This window comes from Neovison vison, chromosome 1 (assembly GCF_020171115.1).
Source record: "Neovison vison isolate M4711 chromosome 1, ASM_NN_V1, whole genome shotgun sequence".
Classification (NCBI taxonomy): Eukaryota; Metazoa; Chordata; class Mammalia; order Carnivora; family Mustelidae; genus Neogale; species Neogale vison.
The window spans coordinates 281,306,783-281,331,369 of record NC_058091.1 but is presented as its reverse complement, the minus strand read 5'-3'; the positions used below and the strand labels follow the sequence as shown (position 1 = coordinate 281,331,369).

General features: G+C 35.0%; 1 protein-coding gene across 1 annotated transcript in view; it reads right to left on the bottom strand.

The window, feature by feature from the left end:
- HCN1 (hyperpolarization activated cyclic nucleotide gated potassium channel 1) overlaps window positions 1-24,587 on the bottom strand; it is a 405,582-nt gene that overhangs the window by 164,012 nt on the left and 216,983 nt on the right. Inside the window, exon 3 of the mRNA XM_044232186.1 lies at window positions 22,678-22,839. Within this exon, the coding sequence (XP_044088121.1) occupies window positions 22,678-22,839 (162 nt within the window). The remainder of the gene's footprint in view (window positions 1-22,677; window positions 22,840-24,587) is intronic.

Sequence of the window (24,587 nt, the reverse complement as noted above, 5' to 3'; positions counted from 1 at the left end):
ATTTACCCTAAAGATACAAACGTAGTGATCCAAAGGGGCACGTGTACCCAAATGTTTATAGCAGCAATGTCCACAATAGCCAAACTATGGAAAGAACCTAGATGTCCATCAACAGATGAATGGATCAAGAAGAGGTGGTATATATACACAATGGAATACTATGCAGCCATCAAAAGAAATGAAATCTTGCCATTTGCGACAACATGGATGGAACTAGAGCGTATCATGCTTAGCGAAATAAGTCAAGCGGAGAAAGACAACTATCATATGATCTCCCTGATATGAGGGAGTGGTGATGCAACATGGGGGCTTAAGTGGGTAGGAGAAGAATCCATGAAACAAGATGGGATAGGGAGGGAGACAAGCCATAAGTGACTCTTAATCTCACGAAACAAACTGTGGGTTGCTGGGGGGAGGGGGGTTGGGAGAAGGGGGGTAGGGTTATGGACATTGGGGAGGGTATGTGCTTTTGGGTAAAGTGGAAGGGGAGATGAACCATGAGAGACTATGGACTCTGAAAAACAATCTGAGGGGTTTGAAGTGGCGGGGGGGTGGGAGGTTGGGGTACCAGGTGGTGGGTATTATAGAGGGCACAGCTTGCATGGAGCACTGGGTGTGGTGAAAAAATAATGAATACTGTTTTTCTGAAAATAAATAAATTGGAAAAAAAATGTATTACATGAGACTTTGGTAACCTGGAATCTAATAATCAAAATTCCCAATGACATTTTCTTCTAATATTCTTTAAAGAAGAGTCAATTCAAATAGATATGCCAAAAAAAAAAAAAAAAAGATTTTAGAAATAAATTCACCAAACACAAAATTGATAAGAGAGTTGTTTTCTCTTCTTCACGTCTGAAGATAAACAATCTGCAGCAAATGGTATATTAACATGTTTTCAAAACAGTGTGTATTTCAGATTTGAGATCTGATCCCTAGACACCCCAGAACCCAAAATATAGCTCTTGCTAGCTAGGAAAATCAATTATACTGAAGATCCTATCATTTGTATATTATATCTGGATTTCCTGAATTATTCCATGAATGCTTGCAAAAAAGATTTTAAGCTTCAGTTTTCTCTATATTTACAAATATTTAACATACATATATAAAGACATGACTATAAGACTGTATAGATAGCGCTGGTATGCAATATGCTTTATGGCTTCCGTGAATGTCAGTGGAGAAGGCTCCTTATGGCACAGATCTGCTCATTCCCACAGTTTTACTTCATGTTGGCAGTAGATTAGTCAGAGTCTTAGGGTTTGTCCAATCAGCTGTCACTAAGTCCAGCACACAAAGCCAGTGATGAATTCATTACCTAAACCCAAGAGACTACTTGAGATGCTACAGATGTTCTTCTTAGCTCAAACATCTGTTGCTCAAGACAGAGAGAAAGTTTTACATTTTACCACACCTGTGTTACTGCTACATTTCTTTCTTCGGAAGCTGAATTAAGCCACTGAATTTTGATATAGGCCTACGTACAGAGGTCACCAATTACAGCATAATAATAATGAAATAGTAATCATTTATTCATAAGCTAGTAAAAAAGAAATAATTATGTATTAACAAGAGTTCCAAGAGAAAAGCACTTTATTCAACTTCCATTTGCCATGGCAAGTAACATAATATGTTTTATTAACTGGTTTGTACTGAGTAATTTTGGAATATCATACCCATAATAGTTCTAAAGAACATCTAACACATGGGGGTATCACATTAGGCTCCCAGCAGCATTGATCAGGTCTTTGAAGGACTCGGTGGGAAGGAAACCTTAATTTGCTTAAAAATACTTTATTTAAAGATAATGAAAAGGCAAATTTCAGTCTGGTTCCTGCCAAATAATAAAAATTCTAAATTAATAGTGTTTGAATAAAGGCATTTTATTATTTCAAAGAATATATTTTCCTAATGTCCTCCATTCATAATAATGGTATGTATGTGACAAATGTGTCACATTAAGTTTTTAACCCAGAATACAACTTTGATACCTGAGTATATCAAACTGAGTAACAATTTCTAGTTGAGGTATGCTCTCAGTAGAGAAGAAAAATGGCTTAAAATCTTCTCTGGCTGGGTTGATTAAAAAAAAATAAAAGGTAATGTCAGGTGCACAGTTATCTATTGATGTGTAACAAATCACCCCAAAACTTAGCAGCTTAAAGTAATAAGTATTTATTATCTCATATAATACTGAGAATCAGGGAGTAGCTTAGCTGGGTGCCTAGGGCTCAGACTCTCTTATGAGTGGGTCAGTCTGGAAGTAAGTCAGGGATTCATCAGTTGAAGAGAAGGAGGCTCCCTCTTTCAGCTACTCCACTGTCTCTTGACGGGAGACCTGAGTGCCTTTCCGCAGGGCAGCTCTATGGCAGCTGGAACCCTGCCTCCCCTGACCCAAGTGATCCCACAAAGATGGGGAGTGGGGAGGAGGAGAGGGAGAACCCAAGATAGAGGTGAACTGCTACCATATTTTATTGGTAACAGAACAATCCTGGTATAATGCGAGAGGAGATCACATAGGATCTCATACCAGGAGGCAAGATTATCAGCGGCTGCCGGGCTACTACACCAGATGAACAAGTAACATGGTGACACATCCAATTTTGATCACCTAGAAGATGTGCCAGGCTGGGGTTAAACTGGAAGGAAGAGTTAAGTGAGATGCAATGGGCTGCGTTGTTTCTCCTTGCCCCCATCCAAATTCATATACTGAAGCCCCAACTTCCAAAGTGATTATATTTGGAGATGGAGCCTTTAGGGGGCAATTAGGTTTAGACGAGGTCACGAGGGTGGGATCCTCATGAAGGGATTAGTCATGAGAAGTCTGGTAAGAAGACACCAGAGTGCCTGCTCTCCACCAAGTGATGACACAGTGAGAAAATAACCTTCTGCAAGTCAGGGAGAGAGCCCTCACCAGCAACCAAATTGACTGACACCTTGATCTTGGACTCCCTACCTTTCAGAACTGTGAGAAATAAATATTTGTTGTTTAAGCCACCCAATCTGTGGTAATGTTCTATGGCAGCCTGAGCTAGGACACTAGATAACAAAGTCCCAGATGTTGAGACACAATGGTCAAGTCACTGAAGAGCTTTGGAGGCTTGGATTTAGACAAACCTGAGTTCAGTCTCAGCTCTGTCATAGGCAGTGGCGACATTAGCAACTCGGAGCTCTATTTCCCCAACTCTAAAATTGGGATTAGCAATTTAGAGTTGGTGAAGATTAAATGAGCCGATGTGTGCATCACATGAGAGTTCCTTACAGATAGTAAGCACTATTACTAAGTAAAGGACTATGTAGAAAGAGGCATACTCCCTTTAATTTGGCATATAATGGTGTCTAACATATTTCTTCCAGCCCCATCTACAGGAAGAACGTGCATTTAAATCATGTCTCTCTTCATAGCAACCACTGAAAATAATTATGCACAGCTATTAAATATCTAATATGATAGCAATTGCATGAAATAATTCAGTAATGTTCTAAATACTGCTCAGGTTCCATGAACATCTTTTATCAAAAAGTTTGTTAACTATTCAGCAGAACTGGAAGATAGCTTTCAACTGATAAACTGATAATCAAGTTTTAGATAAGAAAAACACATCATCAGGGAAATGTCACAGGCCAAATGATAGATCAGTCATCAAATTAAATACATAGAGTGATTTAATATTTTCTAATAAATGTTTCCTTCTACAAAAGGAAAAAACTGATGGTAAGTTAAAATGGGAAATCTTTTAAAGATGTTATCTTTTGCTTTCCTAGAGGGAAATGAGTCAAATTCAAATCCCCCCTGTCACCAGTATTTAAAAAGTTTTGTTTTGTTTCAAAGAAGTTACTCTAGGTCCTCCATACCACTATAAACATAAAATAGCTCACAGAGACATGGAAGATTTTCCCCAGGGTTAAAAGATAACAGGCAGTTAACCAACAAGATATTATTCATTGTAGCACCATTTTTAAATGTATTCCTCATGATTTCATTTGATAGAAAGGCAAGTACAAAAAGTACGTTTCATGAAGAGTTCCTGCAAGTAGTGATATTAAAAGAGATTAAAGGAGGGACACCTGGGTGGCTCAGTGGGTTAGGCCTCTGCCTTCAGCTCAGGTCGTGGTCCCCGGATCCCGGGATCGAGCCCTGCATGGGGCTCTCTGCTCAGCGGGGAGCCTGCTTCCCCCCACTCTCTGCCTGACTCTGCCTACTGGTGATCTCTCTCTCTCTCTGTCAAATAAATGAATAAAATCTTTAAAAAAAGAGAGAGATTAAAGGAAAGGTAAAAAGAAAAATCAAACATTAATATTTGATGTCATTATATATATTGACAAAGAATCAGCATCAATTTGAGATAGATGCTGAGAATCTTTCAAATAGTTAAGGCAGGGACATAAATCACAGAGCTCAAGTATCACTAAAGGTCCGAATCTGGCAGAAATCAAATATTGGTTTTGGTTTCTCTTCACTGAACATGATACTTGAGGAAATCAAGCTTACCCTCAATTATTTCTTTTATAGTAACAAGTTCAGATAAAATGTAGAACTCCCAGGAACAGGATAATAGTAGGTACAACAGTGCTTGGCACAGAGAAGACAATCCATAAATATTTGTTGACTGAGGGACATAAAGAAAGAATGAATCTAACTAAATTCTCTCACTTTAGAGTCCCAGGAAGTCTGCTTAATATTTATATCTAAATTAATTTTTTAGCCATTCTCCCACCTTTAAGACTGGATAAAGTTAGGGCCCCTCTGCCACCCACAATGTTAACGAATATATCTCATATGTTTTCGAGTCTGTCTGGCCTATTTTTGTAGGCCTCTGTGACTCCTTGATCTCCCCAGGTGGCAGAGGACAGCTGCCCCATCGCCAGACCAAACCCGCTTGCAGCTGCGCATTGGTCTGTCCGCTGCAGTGAGCTTCCATTATACACAGTCCACCTCTGGGCTACTCTGGACTCCCATGCTTGCCCCAAACCACTTGCTTGTCAACTAACTTAGACGTGTGCTCACATCCCTGCACCTCAGTGCCTGGTGTTGTAGGTGTTTCTGTGAAGTGGGACTATAGGACCCCCGCCTCTGTGTTCTGCCCTGGTGGGGTTGTCATAGCACAGGCAACTGGGTCTCCTGTAGCCCTCCATTTTGGAAAGAATAAACGCCCAAATCTCCCCATTACCTGCAAGACTCTGTGATTTGAATGGCCCCGGATATCTTTCCCATGCCATTTTTGTCCTCCTCTCTCTCTCTCCTCCAGCCGTACCAATCAGCTTTGCATGCACTGTCCTTTCCTCCTGGACTGCTGCCCTCCCAGATATTTGTGTAACTCATTCTTTCATTTCCTTGAGTTCTCTGCCTGAATGTCATCTTTTCGGAGATGCATCTAAGAACTGTCCATCCTAAATAGATCTGCTTGACACAGGTTACTGTGTTCTCTTCTCCTGCTTTCGATTTCTTAATACGATTTGAACTACTTGACATTATCTTTCAAAGTGCTTTATTTTGTTTATTTTCTGTTTTCTGGGGGAAAATAGATCATCATGAGGGCAGTACTTTGTTTCATTATCAGTATTTTCCCTAGATCACTGGGTATAAAAATAAACAAACAGATAGATGGGATAAATATGTGATAGATTAATGCTAATAAAGCATCCTAATCTCATTCAAATAAATGGGTGCAAATTGATCCTGTCCATATTAGGGAGGAAGTATTATACCTAATTGCATATACAATACTTTCCCAAATCTTTTTCAGTCCAGCCCGAGTTTTACATTGCTTAAAACTGCCTTAAAACAGCCTTTTACATACTTAAAAGTAAAGACGATTTCTCTTGTGATAAATTTAAGATGCTGGATATATCTTTTTCTTTTATCACTGACATAAAGGGTGATGCCATATACCTAAAAATTAAGCTCTTTTTTATCTGGAATACTTAGAATCAAAAGTTTGAATTCCAGGTCCCTGGAATCATGTGACTGTCTACTATGGCAAGGGCTGCCGTGAAGTTCTAGATCTGAATTTACTAATTAACAATCACACATCAGATACTTCTCAACAATAGGCAACATGGGAAGTGAAGAGGAGAAGGGAATATTCATTCTGAGAAAACCCTTCTCAATGGATTCTGCTTGAATTTTGGCTGTTTTCAGTAACATCATAACTCAAATGCATTATTTTTTTTCCTTGTGATGACAAAAATTCTCATGGATCATATTTAATACCTTGACTGTCTTATCTTTTTCTTTTATTTATGAATTTTATCTAGCCCATTTCTTTTGGTCATAGCTGGCTGATAATTTATCGTATTACTGAAACAAATGATTAAACCATTAGATTAATGGGAAAAAGTCAAAATTAATGGTACCAGTCTGATAAGTACAGGATGAACCACTAATGTGAACAAATTCCCTCTCTCCCATGTTTCCCATGTGCCGTTAATGGTAACTGACTTCTCCCCTTTTGTAACTGGAAGAGAAAGGAAGAATTCTGCTAGGGTCTGAGTCTGAAGTAAGAGACTATACAGTGGCAAAGCATATATTCCACCATATGAATTGCTTGATAATTTGAGAACTTGCAAAGTGATGGTCTGTCGGCTTGAAATCAGGCTTGCTGGTGGTTTTTCTTTCTCCCCTTTGGAACACATACCATTTATCAAAAAATAATCATTATATAAAATGATATATAAATATATAATTAAATATTATGTTTCTACATCTACAAAATTATGGCATTTTTCTCTTAAAATCTGAATATCTAGCTTTCCTTGACAACTCTGGGCATCATTTGGCATACATTTCACATAAGAATTACCAGCTCAAATTGAGATGCGGCTGTGTCCCTTAGATAGAATAAGTCCAATCTAGTTCACCAGAAGCAAGAGGCTGTTCTTTGTCTTACACTTGGTCAAATTCACACATCGATATCACTAGATTGGCTCTTGTAGGCATGTAAGTTTTCTATCCATTTTGAAGTCAGTTTGGTCAGGTCAGACAATGTTTGGGTAATGCCCTTTAATGGAGTCGATGGCATTTTCTTATTTATTTATTTTTCCAAAGCTAGTTTAACCTGATAGCCTCAGGTTCTCATATGTTTATTAAAGAATTTTTTTATATACAGCAAAATTTATATATTAAACAGTTTTTTTAGAGAACAAAATTTCCTCATTGTTCTTGCTGACTTAGTTAACCCTTTTTTTTTTTAAGATTTTATTTATTTATTTGACAGAGAGAAATCACAAGTAGGCAGAGAGGCAGGCAGAGAGAGAGAGGAGGAAGCAGGCTCCCTGCTGAGCAGAGAGCCCGATGCGGGACTCGATCCCAGGACCCTGAGATCATGACCTGAGCCGAAGGCAGCAGCTTAACCCACTGAGCCACCCAGGCGCCCTTAGTTAACCCTTTTAAGTAACTGGGAACTATTTTCAAAAGTTGGCAACATATTTTTTTTCCTGTCATGTAAAATGGAATATTATAAACTATATTAAGTTACTATTTAATAATTGAGATTTTTAGGGACTACTGTTGTATATTCAACTGCAGTAAGCTACAAAGAGGCACAGACTAGGGCACTGGATAGATCTGAACCCCCATTAATCCATACTCAAGAATTATTTTTGAGAATAGATTTTGGATACCTTTCCCATTTCTCTTGACATTGAATTCTTCTGCAGCGAATTATTGAGAAATAAGTGGGAAAAAATGAGCTATTTGAAGGCTTAGAATAGCTATGTTTTATTAATATTAATGAGATGTTACAGGCATTTGGTTGATTGGTTGTTTATTTCATTTAGATTTGACACTTTCCTCCAAGGTTTTCTCTGGATTGTCTAATGAAATGTAATTTCACAAATGAAAGATTTATAGAGAGAGAGAATGAGTTAAACTTATGATCTATTATCTCTCTCTTTTTATAAGATTTATTTATTTTAGAGAAAGAAAGAGTGCAAGAAAGAGTATGAGCAGGGGGAGGGGCAGAAGGAGAGAGAGAGAGAGAGAGATCCTCAAGCAGACTCCCTGCTGATCATGGGGTTCTATGAAGGGGATGATCTCATGACCCTGAGCTGAAATCAAGAGTTGGCTGCTTAATGAATGGAACCGCCCAGGAGGCCCATTTTATTATCTCTTTTATCTTTAAATAAAAAGATTCACATTTTTTTTGAAGCTATAGTTTTGATTTTCTGTAATTTGGCTGCAATGAAAAAAATAGTAGGTGCATCACAATTATATTAGGGATGCCATTATTTTTGGTGAAGTCATTTGTGAAATATACAACTTCTCTCTTTCTGCAAGTTAAATAATAAGTCAATCTTTTTCTCTGTGATCCAAATGGAAACTGGCAAATGACTAATCTAGAAGGGTATTTTTGTTATAATTTAAAATATTTTCTTCTTACTACTAATAAAGAAAACAGAATAAATATTTATAAGACAAGACATTCATAGTCAGTGGAAGGACAGCCACATTACTTCTGAGTTTCTCAATCAAGGTGTGTTCATTAGTGATCTGTCGTAACGAGTGATAGAAATTTCTGAACTAAATTCAGCTACACAATAAGAGATGTATTATAATGGAAAACACTTTGAAAAGCAAAGAGCCTCTTTTCTTGTTTACATAATTGAAAAATAATAAAAATATTTCTTATTTAATTTGGCACAATTCCTTTCCTGTTACACTCTTGGAGGGTTTTTAAATTATGTAGGTGTGCTTAATGCTTTCTTAACACCTAAGGACTCTGTTAAATAGTAAAGTGAATTGAGAAAGATAGTTATTGAAAAATAAAGTTAATTATTGATGTGTCACAATGTCCTTATTTATCTTACCTCCAAATGAATTTATAAATGGAGCTAAATTAGTTTTAAAAAGCACCATTTTAGGAATAAAAGTAGATAACCAGTGAGCACTTACATTTCAAAGAGATAATTAGATATAGAAAATTGCCTATAGAATTAAAAGATCTTCGAATTTGATACCCACAATTGAATTATTTTTTCTTATAAAACACAGAATTTTCTGTTTCATGAATATGGGCAGAATCTTAGTTATTGACATATTGAAACAACAGTCCCCAAAATGCAATATATTTTTTACATCCTTTTTGGAGTCATGTTTGATTCTTGTACTTGTCCTTTTTCTTTTTTCTTCTCCTCATCTTATCTTAAGACTTTGTCTTAAAAATTCCCTCTTTTAGACTCAATCTATCCTCCTATCTAATAAGATCTTGAATATGAATCTATAACCCAACATATTAACAATTTCTTTTTTGCTTTGTGTTAGCAGCATCTTTGAAGGCTTCTGTCAGGTAATTATCAATATGCTGAAAAGACCTCAGATAATACTAATATGTTGAAAAACATCATATTCTAAAGCCATCCACTGAACATCTTCTATGTTAATATCAATTAATGTGCATTTTGGGATGTGGGAGCAGAAAGCTATCAGTTATTAACCCACTCAACTCTACTTTCTGTTAGTTTAAATATTTCATAATAAAATATCATTAAGAACCTTGCAGAAAGCCTTATATGAAGTACATGTACAGTCAAATATTCCTCTCAAAAAGGAAACAGTGGACTGGTATATGTACTTACCAAGGCTTTCAACAAATTTTCAATTAGTCTTTTTTCTCCCATGATATCTTCTATATAAAAATTTTATATTTATTTATTTGAGAGAAAGAGAGTGCACACATGAATAGGGGGAAGAGACAGAGAGAGAGGGAAAGGGAGAGGGAGAAGCAGACTCCCTGCTCAGCACAGAGTCCCACGTAGGGCTCAACCCCAGGATCCTGGGATCATGACCTGAGCTAAAGGCAGTTGCTTAACCAACTGAGCCACTCAGGCGCCCACATGGTATCTTCCATATAAAAGAAGAAGAAAAGATAAAACAGGATGATCTGTTATGACTTGCTTTCATTAAACCAGAGGTTGCTCTGACAAGAACAATACCTTTTCTTAATGCTCACAAATAATTTCTTTTCTAACTTGGTGCAGAGGCTTACTTGGAATTGACATCAAAGAAATCGGGTTGCAATCTGAAGCATCTTTCTTCAGTTTCTCATTATAAATTCAAACATTATTTACATATAGCATGGACAACCAGTTCTTCCACCATTCTCCTGGTTTATGAAACACCCTATGTAATCAACCAGTCTACCATATCTTCTTCAAGATATTACCATTTTAGGTGCAACAAGCATGGGCCAGGGAACAGAGCTCATTTAGAGTACGAAAGTATTAACTTTGAGTTCAATTTCCCTAGAGTTTATTCCAGTCTAGTCAGTTTAAAATATTCCAACCTTCACAGAAGACATTATTAAGTAAGACTGAAAATACTCTACTCACAATCTGTCATTTCTTATCAGGCCATGGACCCCAAGTGAAGGGGTTATTCACTCCCTGTTCTTTGTTCCAACTATTACTAAATGCCATTAATGATTCTTTCATTCTCAATGTTATACACAGCTACTCTAATGGATTCAAACTATTTATCTAGTATCTGTAGGAAGTAGGAAAATTAAGTTATATACAAATTCTTTTGATTTCTTTAGCCTGGCTTATGTATCATAAACTTTTTCTTTCCAAGCTTTTTAATATTTCTAAGTATATGGTATATCTGCATCTATCTCAAGCTAGATCAAAAGAACTTTTAAATGGGAGAATTATGTACAAATTTGTAGACAAGAAAAATCAATAATAGTTTATGTGTACTAAGTTCAAAAATGTATTAAGAACTATTCTATGTATTTGACATGTATAAGCTCTTCCACTTACTTCAAAACTTTTTAGAATTATCTCTACATTACAGATGAAGAAACTAAGGCACAAATAGGTTAAGTCACTTATCCAAGGTCACAGAGCTATTAAGTGTGAGAGGAAGAGGTGATCTAAGCAGGCTGGTTCCAGAGCTTGACCATGCTTAACACTTTACAATACTGTTACTCATGTGTAGTTTAAGATTACTTGCATGCCTCCTCTCAGATTTTAACCTTTAACCCTAACAAACAAATTCAATTTGGCTTATATTCACTTTTGTTATTTCTTCTATAATTCAGGAAATAATTTTGTGAATTAGGCAAGTCAAGATTTCGTCAGTATTCAGATTTAGGGAATGTAAGTATTCAATCTCCATCACAGATAATGTTTTCCCAGTGTTGTGATGTGCCATGAATTCTCCCACATTTAATTAGTTTAGCATCTTTTAGTATGCCCATCTATAATATCACTTTATTAATGTTTTCTTTATACTACTTATTTTATCTCCTGCAACGTGCTAGGCTTCTAATAGATGTGCATTTAGTTGACACACAGTCTCCTCCAATTAGGCCAAGTACTTTCAAAAAGCCATAATTCTACCATAAATTTTAGTCCACAAAGTTTTATGATTTACTTTAGAATTTATGTCATTCTGCCCATCTATGCCTTAGAATACTGAAAATCCAAAACTATACATTTTACTATGGTTATCCAACTCAAATCCTTAATTAAGAAAGGTTTTGGTAAACTCTATCTTATAAAAACAATAAAAGAGAAGGGGATTTCTATTTTACAGAATCACCTGGACATACAATTTCTTCAAAGTTTTTAACAAGTCTTCATTCTTGCATTAATGAGAAAGAAGAGACAGTATGACTGCTGTCCTAGATCCATTTCTGTCACTAACATTCTACTTGACCTTGATTAGATGTTTTGAATGTCTCCTTCATAATATGTTCATAATGTTGGTTGTTGTATGTAAAATTACCTTTAAAAGGTAAAGAACCATCGTAAAATTGACACTGTAACTAATTCATTCTTCATGACCAAATAAAGACAATTTTCTGAGCATGGTTGTGAATGGATGTCACAAAAAAATGCATGAAGAACCAACTAAGAATACCTGATTACATATACTAAATATTAGATACATAATAGAAGTTATAACTATTACAGAGGTTATAATAGGTTATTATGAAAAAGAATGGCAGAAATACATACATAAACATACTGCTTACTTACTAGATGATTAATAAAAGATCTTAATAAAAATATTACTTAGTGGGGTGCCGGGATGGTCCAGGGTAAGCCTTTGCCTTCGGCTCAGGTCATGATCTCAGGGTTCTGGGATCGAGCCCACATCGGGCTCCCTGCTCAGCAGAGGACTGTTTCCCCCTCTTTCTCTCTTACCTCTCTGCCTACTTGTGATTTCTCTCTCTGTCAGATAAATAAATAAAATAGTTTTGTGTTGTTTTGTTTTGTTTTTTAAATATAACTTAGCATTGGGGAGCTCGGGTGGCTCAACTGGTTAAGCATCTGCCTTAGGCTCAGGTCATGATCTCAGGGTCCTGGGATCGAGCCCCACATCAGGCTCTCTGCTCAGCAGGGAGCCTGCTCCCCGGCCCCCGCCTGCCTCTCTGCCTACTTGTGTTATCTCCCTCTGTCAAATAAATAAATAAAATCTTTTTAAAAATGATAAATTATAGATAAATAAAAACACTGATGACTGAAATGGAAAGGTACCCTGAGAAGAATGGCTTCCATAAATGTAGATTATTACAAACTTCAAGTTGATTTGCTTAATATTTAGTGCATCAAACTTTTTTTTTTCTTTTTCCTTAAGAATTGATAACCAAGTTGAAAGCAGAATTACAAACGTGCTAGAGAGGATGTAGCAATCACTTAAAGGAGCATTAATGTTTTAATTTTAGTTGGGAAAAAGTAAGGAATAGTAATGGGTACCATGTGAAATGGTATTTTTCTCAATCATCTTATAGTTTTCTGTAACTAAATTATTAAAAATATGAATCAGTGGCTGACTTTAGAACAAATGCAATAATTAAAAAAAGTTATCTAGCTTAGCAAACGCAACACCCAAAGAACAAATAATCCAATCAAGAAATGGGCAGAGGACATGAACAGACATTTCTGCAAAGAAGACATCCAGATGGCCAACAGACACATGAAAAAATGTTCCACATCACTCGGCATCAGGAAAATACAAGTCAAAACCACAATGAGATAACACCTCACACCAGTCAGAATGGCTAAAATTAACAAGTCAGGAAAGGACAGATGTTGGCAAGGATGTGGAGAAAGGGGAACCCTCCTACACTGTTGGTGAGAATGCAAGCTGGTGAAACCCCACTCTGGAAAACAGCATGGAGGTTCCTCAATAAGTTGAAAATAGAGCTACCCTATGACCCAGCAATTGCACTAGTGGGTATTCACCCTAAAGATACAAACGTAGTGATCCGAAGGGGCACGTGTACCCAAATGTTTATAGCAGCAATGTCCACAATAGCCAAACTATGGAAAGAATCTAGATGTCCATCAACAGATGAATGGATAAAGAAGATGTGATATATATATATATATATATATATAATGGAATATTATGCAGCCATCAAAAGAAATGAAATCTTGCCATTTGTGATGACATGGATGGAACTAGAGGGTATTATGTTCAGCGAAATAAGTCAATAGGAGAAAGACAACTATCATACGATCTCCCTGATATGAGGAAGTGGAGATGCAATGTGGGGGGTTTGGGGGGTAGGAAAAGAATAAATGGAACAAGATGGGATCGGGAGGGAGACAAACCATAAGAGACTCTTAATCTCATAAAACAAACTGAAGGTTGCTGGGAAAGGGGGCTCGGGAGAGGGTCGTGGGGTTATGGACATTGGGGAGGGTATGTGCTATGGTGAGTGCTGTGAAGTGTGTAAACCTGGCTATTCACAGACCTGTACCCCTGGGGCTAATAATATATTATATGTTAATAAAAAAATTAAAAAATAATAAAAAAAATTTAAAAAGTTATCTAAAGGATAAAACCATAGTTTGTGGCAAATTGAGATGGGTCTAACTGAATTATGTCTTCATTTTAATACAATTGGAATTAAAGATTTTTCTATTGGAAGTCCTTTCCTAACTTGCAGGAATCAGGATCTTAGATTATCACATTGATCACAAAGGTAAAGACTAACAGATGCTCTGTATATACACATCAATTTCTTTGCTGGACATTATAAGTAGACATTTTAATTCATATTTATTTCTATCTTAAGAATATATTTATAGAAAAATTTTTGTTAAATTTGTGATATGCCCTAGAAAATGTTAATGGGATGTAGAGAATATATTATGATTTGTTACTGTATATCTTTTTATGACTTATAAAAATAAGATGGCAAATTCTTAAGGTCTCCTAATTTTTCATCACTATTAAGCTTATACAATTAGAATAAATGTTTACAGTCCACAGATGGAGGTACTCATATCTCTATGCATGGGGTATGAGATAGCAAGTTGTACAACAGAATCAGGGGTTAAATCTTGTTTCTGTGGAACCATGTTTCTGAGGCACCTGGCTGGCAATATCAGAAGAGTATTTAAATGTTGGTCACTTTGGACCCATCACTATATCCTCAAAGCATTGAGAAGGCCAGCCAATGATTCTAGTACATATTTTTAAGATCTTATCTGATAACTTGCCTACATTCTTTGGCATGTTGTAAGAATATATGTAAAACAACTGAAATAAAGATTCACAAGCCAAGTTCAGTTTTTTTCATAGAATTACTCATTCCCAGAATATATTACATCTTTAAAAACAACAAAATACTTCTCAAAAATGATGGGGTATATAACGGGACTGTGAAAATGTTCATGCTAAGATTTAGAAAATGTTCTTGCTATTCTTTTTTTACATCCGTCACTTATCACATGGCTTTCTTCATGTCACCTCTGATTCTGCAACATATTCTGGGGTAGCATATTTAGGTCAGTGGTAGTGGGAGGAGGAAAAAAAAAGATGGAATGGGACAAAAAAAAAAGAAAAAAGAAAAGAAAAAAACCTGTAGAAAGCCCTCCACTCTGGGAAGTGACTATATAACTTGTCCAGAATATTATCTGAATGTAGGTTATATAACCTATATAGTTCAGGTCTACGCAAGTCTCTATTTTTTGTAAAAGAGAGAGATATAATCTTGGTCTCTCTGGAAAGAGGGGACATTCATATGAATTGCCTCATGTCCATATATCTATATGTGAACTAATATAGGAGAAATAATTATTCAGCTATTCCACTGATTCCCAGGTTGAAAACAATGTCACCATTTTATTCCAACCTCCATCAATTTAAAACAATATATCTCATGTGAAATCTAAGTAAGTGAGAAATTTAGAAGTGGGAAGATACAATTTCATTACCAGATTCTTTTGGATTTATGGCAGTAGTAAAAGAAGAAAACTTAACCAACATATAATACAAAATGCAAAGAGTTTTTCAAGTATTTTCATATATATTCCAAGTCCCTCTAGTGACTCAAACAATATATAGTTGGTTAACAAGACCTGAAAACTGATAATGGCTGAAGTTCTTAGGGATCCATGAAGTAGCATCTACAGTAAGTTTGGCACAGACTCAAAGGGAAATAGGGATTTTATTACCAGCTCCTACACTATCTGCCTCTGACTTTATGTAAACCAGGTAATAATTCTGAGTCAGATTTTTCATCTGTAAAATGGGAATGAATATGTTTTCATTTCATTCAGAATAGATGAAATAATGTGATACATGTACTTTCGTAATACATTCACGAAAGTTTTTATAATATTCACATTTGGAGAAAATATTGGACTGCAAGATATTTTCTATCTTTCCCCAATTTCAATAGGTGTCTCTTGTTAGATAAGGTAACTGAATGAATGGTGCTTCTTTTAACCATTCATTGCTTTAAATTTAAGAGAGAGTCTATATAAGAAAAAAGAAAACATGTTTGCAAATTAAGAACTGGTCTTACTGATCTATCTTACTGATAGAGCAACTTAACATAGCCATAGACAGTTAAAAGCAGTATCCTTTATCCTCTCTATTATGGAATTATCATTCATTTTGAAATTTTTCTGAAATCACATGTCATTTGAAAACAAAACACCAGATTAGGATTTATTTCCGTATGTTCATTCCCATAGAAGAATACATGTCTGAGAACTAACAATACAGTATGTGAACTGTTACACTTTTGTGATTAGGTTGACTTTCTATCCAAAAAAGAGCAGTCACCAGACTGGCCTTCCTAATGGGCAGAAACAAGATGGCAAAGGGGAATCACAACACTCAGCAGGCCGCTGACGTACTTTGTTATTATAATTTATATGAGTTATGAATGCATTTTTTTCCTGTAAAGCTACATGGTGACTTGTCAGCAAATTAGTTACCTTTGTTAGAAATTTTAGAAAATTCTGTTAAAGTAATATATTCTCTATTTTTAAAAAGTCAGTAATATAATAATACAACTTCTAATTTATAGAATTTCAAATCTAAAATACATTGCCTCAAGAGAGGAGAGATGTATTTTTAATTCTTAATTATATTATCTTGGTTATATTGTTTCAATCAATCATTGCTTAACTAGCTAATTGGGCTTGTAAAACAAAAAGTGAAGCTATTTTAATTTTGTCTTCATATATTTGCTAGACTGTCAATAGATAATAATTAATTATCATTGGTTTCTGTGTTCCTCTTGTATATGGGGACATGCATATAAACAATATAAATCTTTTTCCCCCCAGAAAAATTGGCTTGAGATAGGAGATATTAATAAACAACTCTTTCTACCCAAGCCCCCCCTTCCAGCACACATTTATTTTGATCATTATAGTTTCTGAGCTAGACATGACTAACATGTCTCAATCTCCACTCTTTGTTGAAGGTTCCTGATCCAAAGCCAGCTGATATTAGTTAAAATAAATGTCCCCCTATTTTGTCTCTCTCCACCTTTAGTTTATACTCCTCATAGACTTTATTTCCATTCACGCAATGCTGCCACTAGCACACCAGTGTGTGAGTTAGAAAAAAAATAGTGCTCTCTGGGAGGCTAAATCAGGAAGACAAAGACTTTTGTAAGAATGGCTATATTTCCAAGAAATATAGGCAAGAAATAAAGGCAAGAAAGAGGGCAGGATCTAGCTAGCACTTTTCCCCTTGTTTATAAGTTTGGGCAGTACATACATTTCAAAGGCCTTAATTCAAATTCATGTTAAGGGATTTTGCACATAATTTTCTATTCCCTTAGATTAAAAAAATCAAAATTTTAAATCTCTATATAGTTTTTGGTACCTAGAATGAAATGGTACGAATGAAAGCTTGTTTGAATGTAAGCACTATGAAGGCAGAAACTTTATCTCATTCTCTAGTGTACGTTCAGTGCCTAAGATAATGCCTAGCACAAAACAAGCACTCAACAAATTACCTAAATGAAAGAATAAGTAATATACATTCATTCCACAGTTGAACTATGGAAAATTGAGTGATTTGCCTAAAATCACAAAAGTTTTAATGGTGAAGACAATTCTGAAATGTGTCTCTAAATTCAATTCTGCCAGATTTTCCCATCCCTTTCCTATTGTCTAAATGAGTCAGGATAAGCTATGTTATGTTGTGGGCTACAAATTAAAAGGATGCCTCTGGAGAAGCAAAAAAAGACCTGGAGGATTGCAAAAAAATAAAAAAGCTTTTCAATGCTTAGACCTGTAAGTGAAATTTGAAACTGCCACTCAGAGTCCATTGATCATCAGAGGACCCCATCCAAGAGGAAGGGCTCTGGAGAATGTGGAGTGTGTGACCATTTGGTTATTAGTAACACACTAATAATTTGATATACACTGTTTCAAATGAAAATGAAATTTTGTAGTAATCTAGATTTTCCAATCAGATCTCTTGTTTTCTCCACATAAATATTAATTAGATCCTTTCAGTCCTTTAGATATCTTATTTTCTGATATTCTTAGGATGGTTCATATAAACTTCATGAATTTTGAGTTTTCTTACATTGCTCATGAGTTGGCCAAGCGATCATGTATCTTTGAAGAAATGATTTGATGTACAAATTATTAAAGCAAAAACTATCCAAGGAGGAACATTTAAAATGCATAACAGAATAACCCCTTTACACATAATTTTTAAATAATTTTGATGATTACCTATTTAGTATAAACACAGCATTTATTTAGCAACATATGCAAGGTTGGCATAGGAATTGTGGGGAATGTAAATACTGATAAAACATATTGCCTGCCTTCTAGAAGGCATCTCTCAAGATGAAGTAATGTATGCAGTCCTTCAAATCACAACAAAATGAAACATTATAATAAATGGCACTTGAGTTGGCTCAAATTATTTTGATTATTATATTACTGAAGCAAATACAACTCTATGGTGAAAATTCTGTATAGCATTTAATATGGTGTCAGCCTTCATTTGATATAAATTGGTCATTAATTATTGAGCCTATTAAGCGAGAATTATTTTATATGGCACAATGTACTTCAACTGTAAAAGCAACTCCAGACTTCATATTTAGGTCATTCAGATGATTGTAGATAAATAATGTGTTTACCTTGAAACCTTTCAAACTATCACCAACATATATTTATACATTTACAAGATTGCTAGGAGAAAACCTGTGCCTCCCTGAGAGTCAATCTTCAGACTTCCATTAGAGAAACACTACTACAGGGTGCCTGGGTAGCTCAGCATCCTACCTCAGGCTCTCTGCTCAGTGGGAGTCGGCTTCTCCCTCTCCCTGTGGCTCCACCTGCTTGTACTCTCTCTCTCTATCAAAAAAATAAATAAAATCTTAAAAAAAACTAGAGACAAACTACTATAGGAATGCACTAGTTAGCTGCAAATCCTTCTGCAAAGTCATTCCTTAAATTATGTCAAAATTAATACTATGTCCAAATATATCATAATTTTTATTTCCTTAGACTTTTAAAATGAGTATTTCATGATTTTATGACTTAAACCAAAACTGCCACTGCTAATCACTTCAATAACGAACTATTACAGTTTTAGTATGCTATGTCTAGAAACACAGTCACAAAATATGAGAATGACAAGATTTTCAGAACTAATTTTATTAGACTTTAATTATCTGACCAATCCAAGATTTTTATTCAGACAGAATTCTTTAATTCAAATATTTCTTGAATGAAATATTCAACACAAAAGGTTATATTATAAATGAGGAGCACGACTAATCCTTGTTTAAGTCAGATTTGTCAAGTCAGTATCTCTCACCTCATCAATTCAAGTAGCCTGCCATGTGCTAGTGATTAACTCTTAAAAAATAGCATTTAAAGAATTTTTCCCAATGAGGAATTTATAAAGACTGCAAAGGAATTCGCGGAGGCCGAAGGCAGAGGAATTGAAGCTATTTCTACGGAAGAAACGGCAGATTAGAAACAGTTAAGATAAGAATAAATATATTGAACAAATCACCAGTGACGGATATAGTATAGTCATAGCATTACTCTGGATTTCCTATTATAGGACATATATGATAACTAGCTACTGATATGTAGATAAGGCTATAGATATAAATGCAAATGTGTTTCAAAAATATTAAAAATACATATAAAAAGATATATGTATACATATAAATGAAAATATGGTAAGGAGGATTTAAAAATAACACTTAAGGATATAAATCATTTATGAATGCGAAATATGAAAAAGAAGGAACAAAGAATTCATCCAACACCCTAATCTTTACCATAAATTATTTATATCAATGTCAAACGTCATAGAATTGTCAAGCACATACCTAAGAATGATCGATACAATGTCCTGCATCTACCCTGACCTGCCTTCTCACTTTTTGCCTTCTGAATTTGATTTTGCTTTTCTACATCTACATCTCATATCCGCCTTGCTGCTTTTTAGCGTTAGAGCTCAAATGCTGATTTTCGAGTGACTTGCTGCGGCAACCGGAGTGCTGTGATAACAGGTTTCATTTCTTGTCATTACTTTTCTTAACTAATTTTTACAATCTACAGACCACAAGATATTCTAAGGTTTAGAACAGAAATTATGAAGTCCGATAGCTAGGCATTCTAATTTTTTTTAAGATTTTATTTATTTATTTGACAGAGAAAGAGAGCTCACAAATAGGCAGAGAGGCAGGCACAGAGAGAGGGGGAAGCAGGTAGCCCAATGTGGGGCTCAGTCCCAGGACCCTGAGATCAAGACCTGAGCCGAAGGCAGAGGCTTAACCCACTGAGCCACCCAGGCAGCCACAGGCATTCTAATCTTGGTTCTATTCATCTACTAACCTGTGTGCTATTGAACAATTAAACTAACCTCTAAAAATTTCAGATTTCTGAACTGCAAAATGGGGGATAATAGTTTTCACCTCATTCTGTTGCTATGAGGACCAAATAAGAGCATATTTCAAAGCACCAGGGCTCATATATAGTAAGCAAGATGGATACATGGAGGATGCTTTTTTTTTACATTGGATTTTACTTCTTTATAACTCCCTTATTATGTAAATACACTTTGCTTTGTTTTGCTGTAATGGAAGGTTTTCCAGAATTCAATGGCTTTAAGATAGAATAATATCTTCAAGGTCAAAGGACACCATGGCGATCCTCTACTGACGCAAAAATTGTCTTTTTTATGGTTATCTCTTTCATATCACTAATATTCAAAATATATTTCTGGTCTTTACAGTTGAACATAGACTTAACTGTTTCCTACCCTTGACATTAAAGTTAAACATGAAAATAATGTTAAATTAATGTGAAAGAAAGTAAAAGCTAATTTCATAAGTAAACCTGCCCCTCAGAAAAGATGCAAGAAAAAAACTTGCAAATTCAGGAAAGGTATTTTGTATAACATTAGGATATAATAAAATTTGACTACATTAGATTAAGTACAAACACACAAAGCAAACCCATGTAGACACACTTAAAAAATGATCAAGATATAAAAATTTTCTTCAGTAAATGTGCTTAGCACTAGATATATTAAGAAGTATATTCCCATATATTATAATTACATAACTATATGCACTTTATGGATACCCCAAAATAGTCCCTTTACTCTTTGAATAAAGATAATACCTATTTTTCTGAAAGATACCTCAGGGTAATTTAAAACAACAATTATTTACGAACTTAAATAGCAGTTAGTGTCAGCTATGAATCATCTTTTGACAGTAGTGTTAGTGTTTTTATACTACACACTCAGTTAATAGCTAGACTATAGAGCTGTGGCTTTTTCTTCCTCCCACGCCCGCCAAAATATTTTAATAATGTCTTCACATTTTTTTTCTTTCAGAAATAAATAAAAAAGAAAGATCTATAATTAAGAAGACTTCATAGACTCAGAGAGTGACCTCACATTGCTTTGTTTTTTAGGTAGGGAAACACAAATACAGTATTTCTCAAATGAACTTTCAATAAAGGTGGTTAGATTACAACAAACTACTATGCCAGGCACTCTTCTAGGCACTACCATAAAGTAAAGAACAAAATAGACAAATTCTTTGACTTAATGGAACTTAAGTAAATGGACTTAATGGAACAGTTTGTGTAGAGGACACAGAGAAATAGAAATAACAAATAAGTGTGTGTGCTATTAAATTCTTTTCAGATAAAATATTAACCAGTTTGGTACTGTGTTAGACAGAGTGGTCACACACTAGCTTCAGTGAGGCAGATATTTAAACAGATACGAATGAAATGAAGGAGAGATCCAGGTGAATATTAAGTCTCAATATTAAGTTATTAAGTATTTAATATTAAATATTAAGTCTCAAAGAAAAGAGTTAAAGGGATAAAGAAGGCAGGGATTGGGAGAGTAGGAAGTAGGGAAGAAAATAAGTCCGGAGAGTAGGAAGGAGGGAGGAAAATAAGTCGGCCAGAAGAAAGTAAAGAAAGAAGACTGGACCTCTTAACATGTAATGTAAACTCTTTTCTTCAAATACAAAACCTGAGCTATAGTTATTAGAAGAAAAAATAAATGTTATTAAAACGTCCATATCACTTCTACAATAATAAGCCCAGAAATTAACATGGTACATTTTGGGAAGAAAGAAGGCACTTGATTTATGCCAAGGTTAAAATTTTGTGAGAGTCTCATAAAATTTATCATCCGTTATTTACTTCCAATTTCTTTGTAAGTATTGTACTAGATAGATCAAAACGCATGTTCTCTTTTTAAAACCCATGTTCTTAAAAATAAATGTGACTATGAATATACTTAATTAAATAAATCAAATTTATACTTCACAGATTTTTAAATATGTAAATATCTTTCGGAGTAAACTGTACACCTGAAACTAATGTAACATTATGTGTCAACTATACCCAAATTTAAAAATAAATAAAAATTAAAAGTAAATAAAGGCTTTACCTTTTCCATGAATGTTTCCTTGTCTTCCCTAGCAAAAAGATCATGCACATCATATCTCATTGCATTTATACTGATACACATGTATCTGCAAGTTTTAACACCACCTAGAATTGCATGTCTCAAGCACAGTAAATGCCAAAATCAAGTTGAAAAAAAGGAGATATTCTAAGCAGTAGGCAGTTTTGGAAGAACATTGTACCATGAGCGTGGTACCACAATTATACGTACGTGTGAGTGTACATGTAGCTTTGAAGTAAAATATGTCTTCAATATACACAGAGTAAGATACCTCAAAATAGATCCTGTGACATACACATCCCCAGAAACATTTCATGTAAATGAAATGTAGTTGCAGAAAAAGCGATAGATCGTTTGATTTTACATCCACAAAAGCAAAATTTTCTCCGAACATTTTCGGAGAAGAAATTAGATCATTCTAGCATACCCTTAGAACTTTCTGGCAAAACATGGATTATGTAGGGTGTAAAAGAATACAAATTACTTACAACCATTTCGTTCAGGGACACCCAGCAGTCTGGTGGGAAATCCTGCAGTAGTGGTACCAAGAACTGAAGACAGCCATCCCAGTGGCACAGCAGCAGCATCATGCCGATGAGGTTAAAAATTCTCACCACTGCACTGGCAAGGTCATAGGTCATGTGGAAAATCTGTTGACCAAAATATAAAATCAATCCTTATAATGCTTATCATCAATGTCCATTAAAGTCAAGAATACCACCAATGTCAGTAGACATGTAGCATTAAGTACAGATTTAATAAAAATGTGGGAAGAACTTTTACAAATATAGAGATGACACTTCTTGACTTGACGTGGAGAGTGGCACTCTGTTCTATGAGTACTACCACCAACTGGGGGTCCTCCACAAAGAACAGAGATAACATAACTACATCAAATGCATGGGTCATGCTTTAAAGGTCATTGGTTTTGCGACAGTTTTCATTTACTGCACTTCTGCACATTTTGGCAATGTTGCTCTAAAACAAGTTAGACTCGCTTGACTCTATTCTCTGCTTCTCTATCCCTTTTTAAATTAATAGATTTGTTGGAGGACGAAAAACAAACTAACAAACAAACAAAACAAAACAGAGAGTGAAATATCATGAGCAAAAATAAAATTTCGAAATATAAAATAATACTGAGATGTTAACTGCAGTGAATTTTATATAGCTAGCTATACGAGTGTAGATGCTTCTTTTGTTGTGTATATTGAACATGAACAGTGGCCTTTGAGAGAAAAAGGTCTCTGAATTTGGTTAAAAAACAACTGTGCCACACTTTTTTAAAAATTAAAATTGTTAGTTCCCTTTCGAGTGAACCGTTCTCATTTATATTTTCATGCAATCCAATACCATAGGGAAAATTATTTCAGGAATCTCGGAAATTATGACAAATCAACCATCTCTATCACAATTCTGGAAGTGTAAACTTACATATAGCTTGATATCTATAAATTTTCATCCATCCAATTGTAAGAAATAAAACCAGAACCAGAATCCTTTCTTTAACAGCTCATATATTATATCACTCTAAACTGCTAATTTCTGCTTCTATTTTACTTATTCTAGAATAACAAAACTCACTTGGGAGCAGACCTACATTCTAGAATAAAGTTGATTTCCTAATTGTTAAAAGTCTACTGAGTTAAAAAATTAATAAGTATGGATAAATACACAAAGAAACAACACTTTGAAATATTTAGAATCACAACTGTATAATTCACCAAAAGGATGGTCTATTTTTTAAGTAATGAGGACACTATGTACTGAGAACTTGTCTGAGAAATGGAAAAGAAAACCCGCAAATTTTACATTTTGATTTATAAACTATATGTTCGTAAGGATATATCCATAATTCTTAAGAGGCACATACTAATGTATGTAAAGGTAGAATGACAGGACAGGACTTTGCTTTTACAAAATGTTTTTAATGAAATATTTATCACTTTGATACATTTGTATTAGGCATTAATACTTTCTTTAAACAATCTTCCTTTTTGACACAGTAATTACAGTGAGAAATTTCCACTTTCTTTGTGAGAATGTACATACTGTTCTGAAGTCCTTTTAAAGGTTAAGATTGGGGTCCTAGGTTTTAAAGGCAACAGATCATGTATTTTTATATTCAGAGAGCTATACACAGAACAATTAATTTTAAAGAACTGAGAATTATTATTTTCCTCTAAGTAATTTTTTTAAAGATTTTATTTATTTGAAAGAGAGAGAGTGAGCATGAATAGGGCAGGGCAGGGGATGAGCAGAGGGGAAGAGAGAGAAGCAGGCTCGCCACCAAGCAGGAAGCCCCAACACGGGGCTCAATCCCAGCACAGCAGCTGGGATCACTACCAGAGCAAAAGGCAGATGCTGAATGGACTGAGCCACCCAGGTGACCTGCCTC